The 17,465-nt window shown below is 38.2% G+C and overlaps 1 protein-coding gene across 2 annotated transcripts; it reads left to right on the top strand.

Annotated features, from left to right (window-relative positions):
• Positions 1 to 14,428: 14,428 nt before the first annotated feature.
• Positions 14,429 to 16,766, top strand: FOXI1 (forkhead box I1). Of its 2 annotated transcripts, none has more exons than XM_010170794.2 (2): positions 14,429 to 15,002; positions 16,007 to 16,766. In XM_010170794.2, the coding sequence occupies exons 1-2, from the start codon at positions 14,429 to 14,431 to the stop codon at positions 16,558 to 16,560; spliced, it is 1,128 nt and encodes a 375-aa protein (XP_010169096.1). In that variant the 3' UTR covers positions 16,561 to 16,766. The 2 variants fall into 2 exon arrangements, with proteins under 2 accessions (XP_010169096.1, XP_010169097.1); XM_010170795.1 differs by having other exon boundaries at positions 14,429 to 14,999; positions 16,286 to 16,560.
• Positions 16,767 to 17,465: the final 699 nt, after the last annotated feature.

Genomic DNA, 17,465 nt, shown 5'->3' with positions numbered 1-17,465 from the left:
CTTCTTTTGCACTGCAGATCACAGTCGGAGCTGGTAGATGGTATTATTCCAAAGATACGGTGGGAATACCATCCTGCAGTTCCATATTACGGAATCTTCTCACTAGCTTTTTTAGAGTAGAATTTTTTGTATGTGAAACAAGAAATATTTATCTAACTATGAATCATCTGCAAAATTGTTACATGTTTTTAGCTGGTGTATATTATGTGGACCCAATTCTACTGCTTCTAGTTACTTTTATTGTTTACTCAGAAAAAAATCCCATAAAGAACTCAAGTTAGGCATGCTAGTTTTTGTTTATTAATTATTTTCTTTTATGCATTTCACAAAATATTATTTTGCTTAGATCTTTGTTGCCCATATCTCAGCTCATCATTAATGGCTTTTTTTTTTTTTTAATCAAACAGCTGTCAAGGAAATATGAGTTCATGAGTGACACTAACCTCTCGGAACATGTGGTGGCACCTCAGAAAACATCTGTCCTCAAGCAGATGAGTTCTGTCAGTCGTTCTATGCCAACTATCCCAGGTAAACTGCTTACAGTAGGATGAGAGTTCTGCACTTCTTTATTGCTGTGTTAAGAAAACATAGCAATAAAGGGTTTGCTCCAAGCAGAGCAAGTAGCTCTCTCTATGTAGCTCCGTGTCTCTGAGACAAAGATTACAATTTAAGTGTATATTGTGCATGTGAGGCTGGACTACTACTGCTGCTTGATAACACTGCTGCCTAATACTAACATGTAAATTCTAAAAGTGTTACTTCTGGAGCTCCAAATTTTGCTTCCTTGGATAGTGTGGGCCTTTCCCCTGCCTTGAAAGAGGCAAGGTGTATTCATCTTCCTTGCTTTGTAGGATCTCACTTGCAGAAGCAAGGGCTTCTGCAGTCTGCCCTCACTGCTGAGAGCAGTATTTGAAACAGGAAGAAATGCTCTGTACTTTGCTTTGGCAGATGAATATCCCCAGTGGCTGCCCCATAGTGGGGTTTCCACTTCTGCTTTTGATGTTAGAATCTCATAAGCCTCCCTCACAGCAAGAGGAAGAGGAAACAAGATGCCATAACTGCCCACTAGAAAGACTGACAGTTGCATGATAAAGAAGGGAAAAGTGTAACTGAAGGTGGAACTCATTTCTAGGCCAGGGTGTATAGAGAAAATGTATCAATTTTTTTCACTATTCAGTTTCAATGTAATGAAGTTCAGTACTTTCCCATTACTTATTTTTGTATTCTAAGGATATAGTTAGATTGAAAATGTCTAATTTATTTATAGTAATTGTAGTAGTTCATTATTTTGAATTCTGCTTTATCTTACACTCTGACTCTCCCTTTTTGGTTTTGTTTTGTGCAACCAACGTGTTCTCAGGATTAACTCTGTCTGTCACCCCTGTGGCAGCTGATGAAACAATTGCATCACATAGATTGAGTCAGCCAGTGTTTCCTACCACCTCAGATGGTGACAAGAAAACCTTCAAAAAAAAGAAAGTGAACCAGTTATTTAAAACAATGGTAAGTTCTGTGTGTTTATGAGAAAAAAAGAAAGTGTTTACCTCTTCAAAAATTCTATGCTCTGAAAATTAAGTCATTTTAAAATATCATAAGATCCTAAGTCAAACTCTTACTAATTTTTTTTTTCTGCCTTCTCTCGTCAGAGGAGTGGAAGCTCTATGGGAAAGAAAAAAATTGCCTCTGTCTGATTTCTCAAGTACAGATGTGTGTGTTTAGAAGGCAGGCTCGGATATGCAGTTCCATATCTGTACCACGAGAGGTCTCATTTGACCTACTGATTTTATCTGATTAGTTTTCTATAACATTTGTTAACTAAAGAGGAAAGCAGTAATTTCTTGTTTGATTTAATTACATTGGGCAGTTAGCACTAGCGTCAGAGTAAGGTAAGCATAGCATGTATGGCAACACATGCACAGTGTGAGTCAGTTTCTGATGTCAGAGATGCTTATTTGAAAGTAGAAATTTGCTTTACACTGGGGTCATTAATGTTGCTTGAAACAGTTTGCCTTCCTTTAAAGTAGGAAACCTTTCACTGATTTCTGTGGAAATTTCACAAAATGAAAACTATTGAATTTAATGTAGTGTTTGAAAGCAAAAAAAAAAAAAAGTGTATACTGTGCAGATATTAAGATTCAAAAGTTTTAAAGTTTTCCTGTTTTTTCAGGAAATAGGAGGGTGACATTTCATGCAGATGCTGGTAGCTACTAATATGCATACTGTATAAGCATTTTGTGACACTTGTGATATTTTCCATGTCAACTCTGATTTTTCAAAGCAGAGGTTGATTTATTTAATTATTTTTTTCTGGTGAATAGGTTTCATTTTCATCCATTAGTTTATACAGTCTTTTTAAAAATACAGATAGTGCCTTCAGGGACCACAGGGCAACATTTAGGAACATCTGCATTTAGATGTGTTCATAGTCATATTTTTCTGATAGGAACAAGAATAACCTATTAATTTGAAGTCTGTAGGATTTCACTTACATTAAATTTATTACATACTTGTTCTTTTCAGACCCAGGGGTAACAGCTTTTCAGTGTGATCTCATCCACTCACATTTAAACCTAAATAGCATATAAAATAAGTAGGACAAAATGGCCTTTTTTACAAGTCTGAAAAAAGACTGAATAAAGCTAAACATCCATTTGTATAGTGCTTCTCAGCATGCTTGGAATCATGTGGACAAGTTTAAATACAAGTTTATGGTTTTGCAGGGTAGAGAAATTAATTCAAAATATTCAGCATTTGGTCTTTTTTCTTGAGCCACAGCTTAAGGCCACAAGCTGGTCATTAATATACGTATTACTGAATCCAATACAGTAGTAATTTTAATACATGGCACTCTGTTCCACTTTTTTTGCAGCGTATTTCCAAAGTTCTAGAAGATGGAAAGCAGTCGGAGGAGCACCATTTCAAATCTTCATCTACAGATCTGTAATTCATTCCATTACAAGACCACTTCTCAACCAAAACCAATTATATGTACATATATATCCTACTTTAGAGCACCGTCTACACTAAAGAAAGGCACTTGTTAACATAGATGGCTAACAGAGAATATGAACAATATTTATGGGCTCTGATAAATTACTTGCAATATAGATATAGGAATAACATTGGAAGAAAATGCTACAGGATGTGCCCACCAGGATACAGGACAAAAGTTTAGAGAGTATCTGGTTATACAGGTCAAAGGGCATTGTGCGTTCTCTGGTGACAAAACTTTTCCTGTGAAGATGTATTGAAAGGCCATCTGCAATGCTTACTATATAATGTAAGTCAGGTCCTGCTCTTTTCAAAGAGCATAGAAGTTATCATTTTATGTAGCTTGTATAGACACACTCCAGCTATCTCTAAACTATTGCTGACAGCGTAGTCAAGGCAGCAGATGGCTCAGCACAAAATAGCCACTGACAATTTACTCTGTGGCTGTGGTTGGATTTACAGTCCTCAGATCCCTCTGCTGCTCTCTAACCTCAATATTTCTCAGGGTGGTGTCCCTGCCTGTGACACCATGTGCCTGAGCTTTTTTCAGAACAGTGGCTGTTATGTTGAAAACATGTGCAAAAGTTTTTTTACACAAGTACAAATTGATATTACATCTCAGAGTATGATAAATAAAAGTTGCATTTTCTGCTGTTTGTCAATAAAATGTTAAAAATTTATTTGCCTTGAACCTTTCTCCCTGAAATCTCTAGATATCATCGTACATAAGGTAATAGTTTCTTACTGATAGCAAATGGAATTCTACAAGTCCAAGTCTTCTGCTTTCAAAATTGATGATCTTTGTCTCTGCAACTCATGAGGTAGAGTTGGAAGATAATGTCTTATTGGTGTGAAGCTAGACAGCACTGCAGGTCAGCATCTCGGGTTTTATTACAACCTGTCAGTTCTTTCCAAAGGCAAGTATGTTATCCAAATATAAAGATTTCTAAAGGGTGAATAATTTATTTCCTTGACTCATCCCTTCATGTTTCAGAAACCTACGTATGTTTATAGTCATTAAGTAAAATATGATCATGTATATATAGTGTTGTGGATAGGAGAGGCGGGAGAGACTGGACATTTATATGGATATGGGAAAAACAAAGAGGTTAAAATTATTCCTTGCTGAGTGGCTGAATCAGTAGAAAGACATCTTCAGTTTGTTCTAAGCCTAACTATTTCTATAAACACTTTTACGTTCAGCATGAATAATTTATTTAATTAATTTAGACAGTCTTTGCAAGTTGTCAGTGTGAAGCTGTTTTCTGCAGAAATAATTAGTAATTGTTTTCTATGGGAAGTTTGAAATATTTACAATTGGAACTAATACCGTGCCAAGAAATACTTTTCACTAGAATAACCATAGACAGCAAAACAAAATGGGTCTGGTCTTGACACCCACTACAGTGTTTGTTGGCATGGATACTGGTAGACGTTTTGTTTCGTTTGCAGTTCACAGCAACTTGATACTGCTTCTGAGGAAGCACAGAGGAAGAACAAGGCTTTTCTAGAGAAAAAACTTAAATTTAATAGAGTAGGTTACCTGTGAGGTTGCGAGGTGCATGTTTATTGTCTTCCTAACCTGGAGAAAGAAGAGGGAGGGTGCCTGGGTTGTCTTTCAATGTTATTTGCAGATACTTTTATTTTGTGGTATCTGTATTTCTTCAATGTATTTTAAAAGACAAGGTTTTTTCTTTTACCCTTTCTTACCTTGGGAAGAATAAGAAAAGGATGATTTAGCAACTATTTATTCTTTGTAAAGGTACCTGGTAAAGGTTATCTTTTACTTACTGTATCTTGCAGCTATGTTTTCATATGAGAGTGGAATAAGAGAGTTTAAGCTCAAGCTGTTGTTATAAATTATAATTAAAGTACTGTGATTCAAAATAAAAAAGTACAAAGAATGGAAGGGAAGGAAGAGCCCAGAAATAAATACCAGGAAGGCAGGAGCACAATGTTCAAAGGAAGTCTGGTGTTTAGCTAGTGGTTCAAGATTCATGCTTGTGTTTTGCTCAGGTTTTTGTATAATTTTTGATGAAGAGTTTATATTTGCTCTTAATTTAGCAAGTATCAGCAAAAATCCTATTAGTTGTCTTGCATCACAGATTGTCCTCTTCTTGCCAGCCCAGTTTTGGGTCTGTTTCAAGCCTGAAATCATGTAAGTAAACTCTGAAAAGAAAAGCAAAATCAACTAAGAAGAAAGTAACTTCCAAGAACAGGGCATACATGCAACTGGAATTTTAAAGATGTTTGGACAAGCTCCAGCCATTCACAAGTTTCCAGAGCCTGTGGATACTGACATTTAGTCCAAATAAACAGCATAGCAGGAACAAAAAGCGATTCCCTGGGATAATAAAGTGCAAGTATGGCAATCTGGCAACAGCTGTTTGAAAATGTAAATCGGTGCTGATGATTGTAATTTTTGTCGCAACCTAAACAGGCCTTTAGTTCATGTATGCAGAGGAAGATCTAGTCGGGGGCAGCACAGAACCTGTGTATTTGACATTCTTTGAGGTAAAGCAAAGAGGGCAGAAATTTACTCCTGGGTAGGGTCAGGCTTTGGCTGCTGCCCCAGGGAATTAATGAAGCAAGAGTAGCTTCACGTGTAATCTGTGTGGCCCTACCACCTCTCACCATGCAAGGTCAGAAAAGTATTTCTGGACACAACAGTGTTTTCATGTGCATTCTGTATCAGAGTTCACTTCTCTCAGGTTTTTCAAATAGTCTGGAGAGTAACAGTCTGGCTTTCTGGATTGCATGGCACTGAGATAATGATTGGGTAGTGTGAGTCTGTAATAAACAATTTTTTCAGCATGGGGTAGGAAAGGCTGCATGTGCAGCTAAGATTTTATGTGCTGACCTGTAGAAAGCTGTTACAGTGGAACAATATAAGATGACTTTAAGCTGCGTGCCATGTATGTTCAGGTAGCTAGATGTCTGAATTTTAGACACAGGCACCTGGGCTTTATCTCTCATGTTAGTAGTGATGGTGTACCTCCAAAATAGCTGCTGTGCCAGTGCAGCATAAGGTCTGATAATAATGGCAGATACTGGCATTTGCTACATCAAGTTATTCTGAAGTATTCTTTAACTTGGATATCCAGCCTGCCCTCTTTGTGCTATGTAGTGACGCTAAGTCATTAGGAAATTATGACTTAATTATTCATTTTTTGGGGGAATTTAATGTTCTTAAAATTTCAATAAAAATTAGCTGTGGAGAGCTATAGGAAGGTGTTCAGAGTATAAGTCAATAAGGATCCAGTTTCTGAGCAGGAAGGAGCGTTTTATTAAAGATTTTACAGACCTTAGGAATGCATTGTGTTCTTGAACTAAGAAATAGTGTGTGATAGACTTGTGTATTTGTTGCAGGTACTGCTTGACATTGAACCTTTTATGTGTGTTACATGCAGTCTGTAATTTTTTATTAGATAATGGAAATTTTGGGTGAGTAGAATCAGAATTGTTTGTATAGGAAAAGACCTTAAAGATCATCTAGTTCCAGCCCTCAGTGTCATGGGTGCCATATTGGTTATTTTGTATGGAGTCCACAGACACATTAGGCATCATCTGATCTCTGTTTTAATTTGCCTTGTTGATATTGTTTGGTCTGGCTTTTGGCTTTTTCTCTAGTTCTCAGATTTGTTTCATGAAGTCCCTGACCTTTCTTTAAAGACTCAGCAATTCAACAACTGATGGCTGATAAATCACACAGTACAATCTATACCCAGAGTCATAATGAGATTTTACGTTGGTTGCACTAATGAGCATAAACTTCTGCTTTGGACTAGGAAAAATCCATAAGTATTACAAGTGTACAGATTCTGAATCAAAGCTGATCAGTAATGTCACAATGTTGCAGCATCTGTATCATGTCTGGCTGATTATCAAGGGATTTTTATTTCAGCCCAAGTTAAGAGCAATTAAAGCATTTTTGAAATAATGATCTAACTTCAATCACTAAAAGCTAGTCAAGGTCCCAAGTAGTTCCACCCTGCTCAGGAGGTGAGGGCAGTTTGAAAGAAGAAAAGCTATTAAACTATTTTTGAAAGAGCAAGGCAGGACAGAAGAAGGTGGTTTGATTTGTTACTAATTCTGGTTTCTGTTTAAGTAATCTGAGGTCCAAGATGTATGTTTAAAGCCATCTAATCACATAATTCCCTATGCTAATTTGTTCTTCGATTTTAAAGGATTTTAGCTTAGCTGTCATGAAAAGATCAAAGGACCCTTTTCTGTTCCAGCTTAAGTGGAACACTATTTAACAGGTGAAACGTTTATCATCTAGACCTAGGGCATTCTGCTTAAAACAATAGCACAGGTCAATTCTCCCGAGTGCAGGGATAAAAAGAATAACTTTGCTAAACACAGGATCCTTCTCACATAGAATTCAGCCAATTTAAAGCCAAATTGTCTTTTGCATCGTCTCTTTTTTTAGAACAATTTCTGAGGAGGGAGGAAAATGAAACAATTTAAGGATCCTTTCCTCCATTAGTTTTTGGAGGTGGATATGTCCATCTTGTTAGATAAATCTTTTTTTCCGAGGAATTAGCCTCCATGAAAAAAGCTTGCAGCCATCTCCTGTCCTGGAGGCCTTGGAGTGGTCACTAGTATTACAGTTACGTAATTATATTTCTCTCCCAGAACCAAGTTCCTACTTGCTCTTAGGCATTCAAGGTCCTTTTGAGAGGGAATATTGAGCAACGTTCCAGGGGCTGCCCTCACATGGAAGGGCTTCAGTATTGGCAATATTTTCTGCTGTGGGATGATGAGAGTAGTTGTTCCTTATTGACTCAGTCTGTAATTTTCTATTCTGATTTGCTATCATGATGCAGTGTGTGCTAAGGATTAACACTGTAAACGAATGATTGCTCTGCAAATAAACCTTAGGTAGGCTGTAGGTTTCCTAAACTTTGAAAAGCTAGATAAATTTAATCATGGCTTTAAACTGAGGACACATTGATATTGTTGGGTTTTGGATAGAATTATCCATTTTCAATGTAGTTTTTGGTCTTCCAGGATAGCAGCAAGCTCCACTGTGCCATGAGTGGGCTTTCATATGGCTGATCCTAGAATTAGACAGGCACTGTGAGTGTCTGCACTTTAACAAATGCAATTTCTGTGTTGATGGGGTTTTTTTCATGACTATTATTAGTGTGTGCTGCAGCTCCATATACTCTGTTATGCATGTGGGTTTTCAGCCTGCGTTTACTCACAGGTTAATGTGAGGGGCATGAACGACCTCTCATTCACAGTTCATACTTCACAGGCCTTCCCATTAACTTGAATTAGTTCAGCTGATGGTAGGTGGCTGTTGGTGGTGTTACAGTGGGTTTAAGTGGTGATTGATTCAAAAGAATCTTGTGGAATCTTTCTTAACAACTGCATTTAGACTACTTTCACAAGGCAACAGCTCTGTTGGAGATCAGGACTGGAAAACAAAAGAGCAAAGGAAACAAACCTAAAAGACATAAGCCTCTAAATTCACCAGAATTTCTGCACAGAATTTCAAAGCAAACTATGGATTCTAATATGGAAAAAATAAATTTTTTTACATATACCACTGGTTATTTTTACAGATCCCAGAATTACAAATCTAGACCTTTGTAATATTGCAAAGGTGTATAAAAGCTTGTTACTGAGTAAGTCATCTCTAGGGCAGATCCAGACTAATTCGATACATGATTAAAAACTGTCACTAGGGGGAGATAAGTAGTTGCAATATTTTTCCCATATAATAGAACTCAAGCTACTCATCTGTCTACCCAGATACCAAAGTGGAAGCAACTGGAAGTGCAAGGATAGTTAACACTGTAAATCATCCTATTCACAAGTTAGATGATCTTAGTTTACTGCAGTTAAACCCTGGTTACATTAGCACAACCTAAAGTTTATCTGTGACTGGATGTGTCCATGGAGTAGTTCACTGCACTTATGTTGTACCAATTCACTTATCAGTTTTAGTTGCTAATTAATTTTCCACAAGTGTTTGTGTTGTGCCAGCACCAAAGAGTGTAGAACACTGTGAACAGAACATAAAAAAGGAAGTTGTGTTTTCTGAAAAATCCTTAGTTCTAAAATGTCTTTTCAGTGATACCTCCATTGAAAATTGTGGAGTGGGAGGAGATGATTTATCCATACAAGCAAATATCTTGATGCTGAAATCTGACCGAAACAGAAGTATTAGCATGTTACTGCTTTTTCTTTGTATAAATGCTGTTGTGCCTCTTACTGAAATGCACAAGAATTTAAACTTTGAAGGGTTTTGGGAAGGTGTACAGATTATTTTCTGTAGTAAATACAATTGATGTTCATACAAGACCACATTTGATTTTGGCACGATTTCTAGTATAAACAAATATTTAGTGGCAGGCATAGAAGAATAAGCAGTTAATCTGAAACAGGCAAGCATTTCAGCTGTTTGGAAGCTGGTAGCAGCAGTGTGGTTGTCAAAGGATGATTGATTTGAAGTATCTGTATTTGTACTAATTGAGAGACGCCTCAGATTAGACCTGAGGTATCCCTCCATTGCAAGGCTGAGCATGTCTGTGTAGCTAAATGCAGCAGATCCCATGGGAGCCAGAGGCAGCCAAATGGAAGCTATAGATTTCTTGCCTGCCTGCGGCCTGTCATGTCTAATTCATGAGTCAGGGGAAACCTAATCCCCCCTACCATATTATATATTGGCAAGATGGTGGAAAGCTTTTGTTGGAGCAGAGTTACAACTACTTTTATTATCATAGTTCTCATGGTCAGAAGGCAGCTACTAGCCCTTATAAGGTTTTACAGTCTTCTAAAACCCAGTTATAAAGTTGCTTTAAAAATCCACATTGGTTTTGTTCTGAAAGACTTAAAAAGTCTAAGGGCATTCTAGCATTGCAGCATGTATGGCACAGATCCAAATGATATTGCCTTTTCCATTAATTTAATGTTCAACCTGCGTTTCTAGAAATAAGGCTCAGTTCCTTTGTTTTGCAATACTGTATTTTACATTTCCTATGCTTTTGTAATGACCTTGAGGTGACATTGCTTTGCTTGCTGCACCTTTATTTCTTCTGATGGTGTGGTTTATTTTGTGCATACACTGGGCAGATGATTATTGGAATAAGACATGAAGACTTCAAGTAATCTACTAGACAGCCGAGAATGTAGATAATTTGTCATTATGTGAAAATATCTTATTGATGGATACTGAACTATTTCTGAATTCAGTATGTGAATTGTTTGAAACAAGGTGGATTGCTTGTTATACTGAGTTGTAGATGAACTCTTTTCTTTCAAAACTGATTTTCTCTCTTTGTGACCACATGAATTGCTTGTATGAACTTTTCTTCAGCAAGGTGTTAAAGTGTGATAATACACCAGGACTGGGGTTATACAAAATGTTAACAGTACAGCCTAAAGCTTCATGTTCATTAAAAATAGATCTCTACACCATGGCATTATCTACTAATATGTATCATGATCTGGATCAAGTGTAAACAATCAGTTTAATTTCTGACTAATTAGCTAAAGTACATGATGCAGAGTGCTTCATGTTGGCTATACAAGGGACAAATGATATGCAGTATATTATAAGGTTTTCCAGGATGAAGGTACAACTTCAAAATTTTGAACCTGTTTGAATCGTTGGAGGGGGTTTGCAGTATGTTGTACTGGCATGGTGCATTTGATACAAGTTCTCTAAAACTGTCACACTGTGAAACAGCATGATGGTCTAAAGGTGCTTGTGAGACTAGCAGGTACCATGCTTTATTTTGCTTTATAATTTCAAAAGATGCAGTTAAGAAGGCAGTTAGGAGTATCTCAGCCAAAACATTACTAAAGTAATGAGAGTTCCATGTATTATTCTCTTCCTTTTGACCCCCATGCTTTTGCTTCCTACTGTGTGCTTATGTGTACACACTTCTCCCAAGTCGCTGCATTTCAAAAATGCTGAATGTATAGGTTACTTTGGAGTATAAGTGAAAATGCTGAGGAATCCCCATTTCAATGAAATGGGTTTGAACTATTCATAACCCAAGATTTCAGACAATTTTGGTTGCCCTTGTGAAGCTTATGGAGAATGATGGTTTTGCAGGGGCTCAGCCTCAACCTTGTAGATTCTGGAGCTTCCCTTAAGAAATTGAGTGGAGTAAATCTTCATATAACACAAGAGTTGACAACAGTCTTTGGTTTGACAACAATCTGTGGTTGATCAGGCTTCCAGCTGGTGGAGACGTGCACTCAGGGCTGTACAGTGCTGTACTTGTAGTAAAAAGAAATGTTAAAAACATGATGCATCCTGCCTACAAAGACCTCACCAAACCCAGTGCATTATGAACTTTGGAAGTAATGATCACTAAACTGTGATTCCAGCGTCAGCCTCCATTTTATTTCTAGAGTTTTTCAGCCCTAAACATGATCTGTTAGCATAGCTTGGTCAGCATATCACCTTTTCCCAGCGTCTTTGCATGGAAGCCTTACCATTTTTCCTTCTCCTTTCTCCACTTCTGGGATTGCTACCTTCTCCTTCCAGCCCTGCCAAGAACAGGAGTCTCAGTGGTGAGGACCCCAGGGCAGTATTCCCAGCTAGATTCAATTAACTCCAGTTCTGACCAGCCCTGCTCAGCAATCATAGCTTGAGCAAAGTTTATTCTTTCCTTGTTGCCTTTTGCCTGTGTATGAGCATCTGCAGCTGAAGTACTACACAGGAACATGTATTGCAGTGATTCTCAAGCAGTAAGGTGTGCCCACAGAACTGAAAAAGTACCATTTTTACTGGCACTGTTTATACTCTGGTCTGAGTAAATCAGGCACCATCTGTTGGAAGAAAAATGCTGCTGATCAGACCATGTCTATGCTAGAAGCTGTGCCAGCACACACGTGCCAGGGAGGAATCAGACCTTTGTACTCTCTTTAAGAGCTCTGTAGGCAGAAGCCTGCAGTTGTCTTTGTGCTTCATTGCTCTAAAAGTACTTGCCATTCTTCACCTCAGTCCTTGTTTTACTTAGTTCTGTGTGAAACTTTGCTCAAATGTCACATCAAGGTAGGTCTGGTAGTAACGTGCATTCCCAGGCAGCTGCAGAGCACAGCTAGGGATCGACCTTCCTGAAATGCACTGCACCAACACTTCCTAAAGATTAATTTGTGGAGGAAGTTTTACAACCTTCATCAGTCTCTGGTTGCAGTCGGTTTTTCCTTTGTAAAGCCTGGCATATTTTCAAAGCATGTATTCACTTAGCACCCACTTCAGCGTGTTTTAACTGTAATTATGATTACAAAGCACCTTCAGGGATTAAGTATTTAGATGCTGCTCACCAAAGTCCATGGTGCAGTTAGCTGAATTTTTACTTCTTGGAATAAACAAACCCTGAGCAGTAATAAAATTGCAAGTTTTTCTTGTTTTCAAGGGGTTTTTTTGGCAAAAAATGTAATTTGTTGAGAGGAAATGCTCATTTGAGGACTTCTTAAATGTTTTGTTCCATTGATGACCCTTTAAATAGTGGGGGGTTTTATTAGCGATATTAGTAACATTAATATTTGCAGAACTACAGATACACTTTTAAAATGTCTGTATGTTAGTAAGTTAATTAGGAAGATGTAGGCAATGTTGCTCAAACAGCTTTTTGCATGTTTGTAACTCAGTTTCTTACAGAGAAAAAAATTATTTCAAATGGCTTTCATGAAGGAGGAGGTACTTGCATTATTATTTCCTGAAAAATGAATAATAATTTGTTTTTTTGTCCAAGTCACCTTTTGCACAGCAGTTTTCACTTAGAAAATAAGCCAGCCCCACTATGTTCCACTTAACTTCTGTCTGTTTAGTGTGTATTTCTGCATAGGCTAGTTAGCATTTACAAACTCTGAACTTGCAGTCAGTCAAATTAAAATAGCAACTTGTTTGTCTGTAGTTGTAGTACAGATTATTTTATGTGCAGTGAAAGCATTTTTTTAAACAACAGCTGTAGGGATGCATTTGTGAGCTCGCAAATTGGCTAGCTCTGTTCTTCCAATTAATTTTTTCATACCTTTCAAAGCAACGATATGAACATGACATCAGTGAATCACTAATGCTTAGGGAGAGAGAAAATCTTGGTGGTGCTGCAGCACAAAAGATTAAGTGAATTGATGAATGTGTGATAAAGCAAAAAATTCTTCAGTACAGCCAGGAATTCAAATCTAAAGGTCAAACCCCATATTTCTGCAGAAATTATAGGACTAGAGCCATCTTAAAGGCCTTGTCATACCAAGACTTTCGTTAATTACATGGGTTATTAAGGCTGAGTCAAGTTCCAATTTTATGTATGTGCCTTAAACATGAAAAAAAAAATCAATATCACTTCTGAAGGGAACTGCAACTATACTTTTAACTACAGTGCAGTCTTTTATGCAGTGACACATTCATAAGAGCTGTCCTCATTCCGAGAGAGGTGTTGCTGAGATTACAGCTCTGCTTTTTCCTCCTTTGAAAGTTCAGGGTGGCATACAAGGCAGTAAGTATTTTTCAAGTTATAAAAGGTCTAGAGGTTTTTCCTCATTACTTAATTTCAAGGAAACAACTTTTGTCTGTATACATACAGGTGAAATTATTGGAAATTAGCTGAAAAGAGCTGTACTGAACACTACCTCTTTCTTTTTTGGAAATTCTGCTAAGAGGTTTTACATCCTCTGTGCACCACTCTTGCAGCAAAGAAGCAGCAAATAATGATTTCCCATCTCACTTCTCCAATTTAAGCTCTAAAGAAAGGTTTGATGATTAAGCTTGAAATTTTTTTCTCACAAGATTAATCCTTACTTTAGGGAGTAATTCCATTTATATCAGTAAGATGACTCATGTGAGTAACCAGCTGCAGAATTTGCCTGTAGTACTGGGATTGCCTAGGGGGAAGTACAAGCAACTCTGCAATTAAAATTACAGAAAGAAAAGGAGGTCTGACCTTTTCTTTTTTTCTTTTTTCTTTTTTCTTTTTTTTTAAGTATATGTGTATGCTTGTTTCATTGAGGAGTGACAATGGCTTTTGCCATATGAAGTGTTACTAGCAGCAGCACAAAATGGCTTTTCTTTAAAAAGAAAGAAATACTAAATACTAAATCCTTCCTTCATTGTCGAAGGTAGAAAGAGGAGGATCTCTGATTAGAGGATTTTACTTCCAGGTGCCTTAGGCTTTCTTTATGTGCATCACATTAGTGGAAAATTCCTTCATTCATTTAAGAGGATAAACAGTTGTAACTTTCAGGTTTGGTTGATGTGACATCAATGACTGGCTGGGACTGCCAGCATTCCAAAAAGGATATCTTCCTCATCTGCAGCCACTCAGGGCTGTGGGGTGGAGCCTGCAGCACAAGCTGAAACATTTACAGGTGCATAAGTAGGTAGGGAAGGGCACAGGTGATGCACCTGTCTCAGGAAAGGAGCACTAGCACAGGTGTGTCAGAACTTATCAGCTGCCTGTGTTAGAGCATGAGCTCCTTCGATCCACAAACGCACTCTCCACCACGCTGCAGCCCACAATTTCCAACTATTGGTCAAGAACCTCCAGAGATGAATATCTACTATGAGAACTTTTTCCATCCACAGAATATCCCTAGTCCACAGCGACCAAGCACCTTTGAGACGACAGATTACAACGCCACTCCCAATCCTTACCTCTGGCTAAATGGACCTTCCATTACCCCACCACCATATCTTCCAGGATCCAATGCCAGTCCCTTCATTCCTCAGTCTTATGGGATGCAAAGGCAGTTCTTGCCTAACATGCATGGCTTGGGAGGAACTGACCTTGGCTGGCTTCCTCTCCCGTCCCAGGAAGAGCTTATGAAGTTGGTTAGACCACCTTACTCCTACTCTGCACTTATTGCCATGGCTATCCATGGGGCACCTGAAAAGAGGCTGACTCTTAGTCAGATCTACCAGTATGTGGCTGACAACTTCCCATTTTATAACAAAAGCAAAGCTGGCTGGCAGAACTCCATACGGCACAACTTGTCTCTCAATGACTGCTTCAAGAAGGTGCCCCGAGATGAAGATGACCCAGGTATAGCTCTCTACCCCTCTTTTTTCCCCTCTCTAATTAAACTTGATTAATTTTAAAATGCCTAATACATTGTAAAGAGACATAATAAACATAGTAGCTCTTCTATTTTCGTAGGTCTGAACTAGAAGGCAACTACTATGCATAGCTGAAGTCTGAATCAGTGTTGCTATTAAATCTCTGCAGGGAAGGAGATTCTTTAGTGTTCTAGGTCTTCCTGAGAACTGATCAATGTGCTGAGCGTGAGGCTCAGCCAGCACAGGAGCAGTCTAACTGTGCAAGTCACATTCAAAACCCATTTGGTGTAATGCATAATGACTTATGTCAAACTTAACTGGGAATTAATGGAAAGGGGATAAGGCAAACTCAGATTTGTCAAAGGAATCCAGTAGCTTCAGAAATTCAACAATACTTCTCAAGAGGAGAGCAGGCTGCTTTTATTTTTTTTGTTTCAAAGAGCATTTTGCTTGGAATCACACCTCTGCTGTGTCCAACCCCTTAGCTGATATGCTGTCAGATTGTTCCTTTATTTATTGTTTTCTATCAATAGCTGTTGAGAACCATCAGGAACATTTAAAAGCCATTCAATTATGTTGCCACAGAGGGACAAAAATCTGGTTCTGTCTCGTTAGAAACCTATCCTATCCCCACTGAATCTGGAGGAGCCGCCCAGTATGGGATTTAATTACTCTCTGCTATAAATTCAGAGGACCATCTATATACTAAAAACCTCCTTCCCTCCCCAAGAAAACAAAACAAAAAGCCCTCCCAGTCATTCTACTTGTAGTTTTACCTGTGTGAAGAGTCAAGGCTGCTGGATACAGCCCAAAACTACGATTTTTTCTGAATTCAACAGACTTCTGCTTTTGAGATTTAAAAAATACGTATTTTTTGCTCATGCACTTGTTCTGTTTCTGTGAAACGAGAAACACTGTAAAGCCCTAGATTACTCTGCTGTCTGTGTGCATATTTTTAAACTAAAAATGTGCTTTTGACCCCTTTGCCAGGAAAAGGGAATTACTGGACTTTGGACCCAAACTGTGAAAAGATGTTTGACAATGGAAACTTTCGCAGGAAGAGGAAAAGGAAGTCTGACATTGGGGCTAGTTCTGCCACTCTCATGTCTGAGAAATCAGAGGATAGTACCCTGACTGGCAGTCCCAAAGCTGTAGAGCATCAGGATATCTTGGAAAACTCATCACCTGGGACTGACATTTCACCTGAGAAAGGATCTCCACCTCCTTCTTCCAGTAGCCCATGCCTCAGTAACTTCCTCTCCAGTATGACTGCATATGTTAACGGCTCTAACTCGGTGAGCCGCTCAGTGCCTTTGGGACTCAACTCTGAACCCACTGACAAAATGGGACAGAATATGGTAGGCTTTAATTCCTACTCTCCACTCTCTAATATCCCCAGCCATGGTGTGGGAGAGTGGTCCAACTCTGTGCCTTCTAGCCACCTTGGCTACAGCAACTCTGTGCTCAACCAGCTCAACACCCATTTTTACAGCAGTATCAGCACAAATAACACGTTGTATTCCAGGGAAGGAACAGAGGTGTGAATGAAGGGTTTGAAGACACCAAAGTATAGCTATGAGAGGAAATGATCTGTGGGCAGATGATTAGTGTTAGCCTGTTGTCTCTGGAACCCACACTGCATCCTACCTTCTGAAAGTTGCAAACTTGTTACCCATTATTCTTATTCAAATCACAAACAATCCGCATTCAGCAGCTCCACATAAAAATCAGGGATCATGACAGCAAGATTAGTGAACTCTGCTGGCACACTGTGCTTTGGTGCTCTCCTTGAGAAGTTACTGTTGCCTTAGGTGTGAAGCTTTTTCTGGCATGGTACTAATATTGCTATGCTTTTAAAATGCTAATAGAATGTGGTTATATCTCTAAATATCCTCTCTTGCTAATATAGACCGCCTATACTAGACGTGCTTAGCAAGTTCTTATTTGGCCAAAGCAATTCTGAGACACTGAAGGATCTATAATAAAAACTACCATATAGTAAGTAACAAGCAGTACTTGATAGTGAGTGCTGTCTTTGGTTTTCTCTAACACTAGTGCATACATTATCTAAATTTTGATCCCCTTTCAGCCCCAAGGAGGATATGGCTGTGAAGCAATCTGGCATCATCATGGACACAATGGTAATTCTGAAACTGAAGAGAAGCATAACAAAATATAAAGTAATTGTCTTCTGCTGGTGCTGTCTGACCTTAATGTTTTCAATTCTAACTACAGGGTCTTTTTTTTTTTTTTTTTTTTAATTTCAAATACAGGGTTTTTTTTTTTTTTTTTTTTTTTTTTTTTTTTGCCTTACACTCGCAAATCTATTCACATAAGGAAAACAGGATCTGTCCTGAATATATATATATATATATATCACAGAATCACAGAATCACAGAATGATGGGGATTGGAAGGGACCTCGAAAGATCATCTAGTCCAATCCCCCT

The sequence above is a fragment of the Antrostomus carolinensis genome, unplaced genomic scaffold (assembly GCF_000700745.2).
Source record: "Antrostomus carolinensis isolate BGI_N321 unplaced genomic scaffold, ASM70074v2 scaffold12076, whole genome shotgun sequence".
NCBI lineage: Eukaryota > Metazoa > Chordata > Aves > Caprimulgiformes > Caprimulgidae > Antrostomus > Antrostomus carolinensis.
This window is presented reverse-complemented; position numbering and strand designations above follow the sequence as displayed.

Bases quoted from the DNA above. Each gene is read 5' to 3' on its own strand.
- FOXI1 (XM_010170794.2), top strand. From the start codon at position 14,429: ATGAGCTCCTTCGATCCACAAACGCACTCTCCACCACGCTGCAGCCCA. The intron at 15,003-16,006 runs GTATAGCTCTCT...CCCCTTTGCCAG, and splicing joins CCGAGATGAAGATGACCCAG to GAAAAGGGAATTACTGGACT.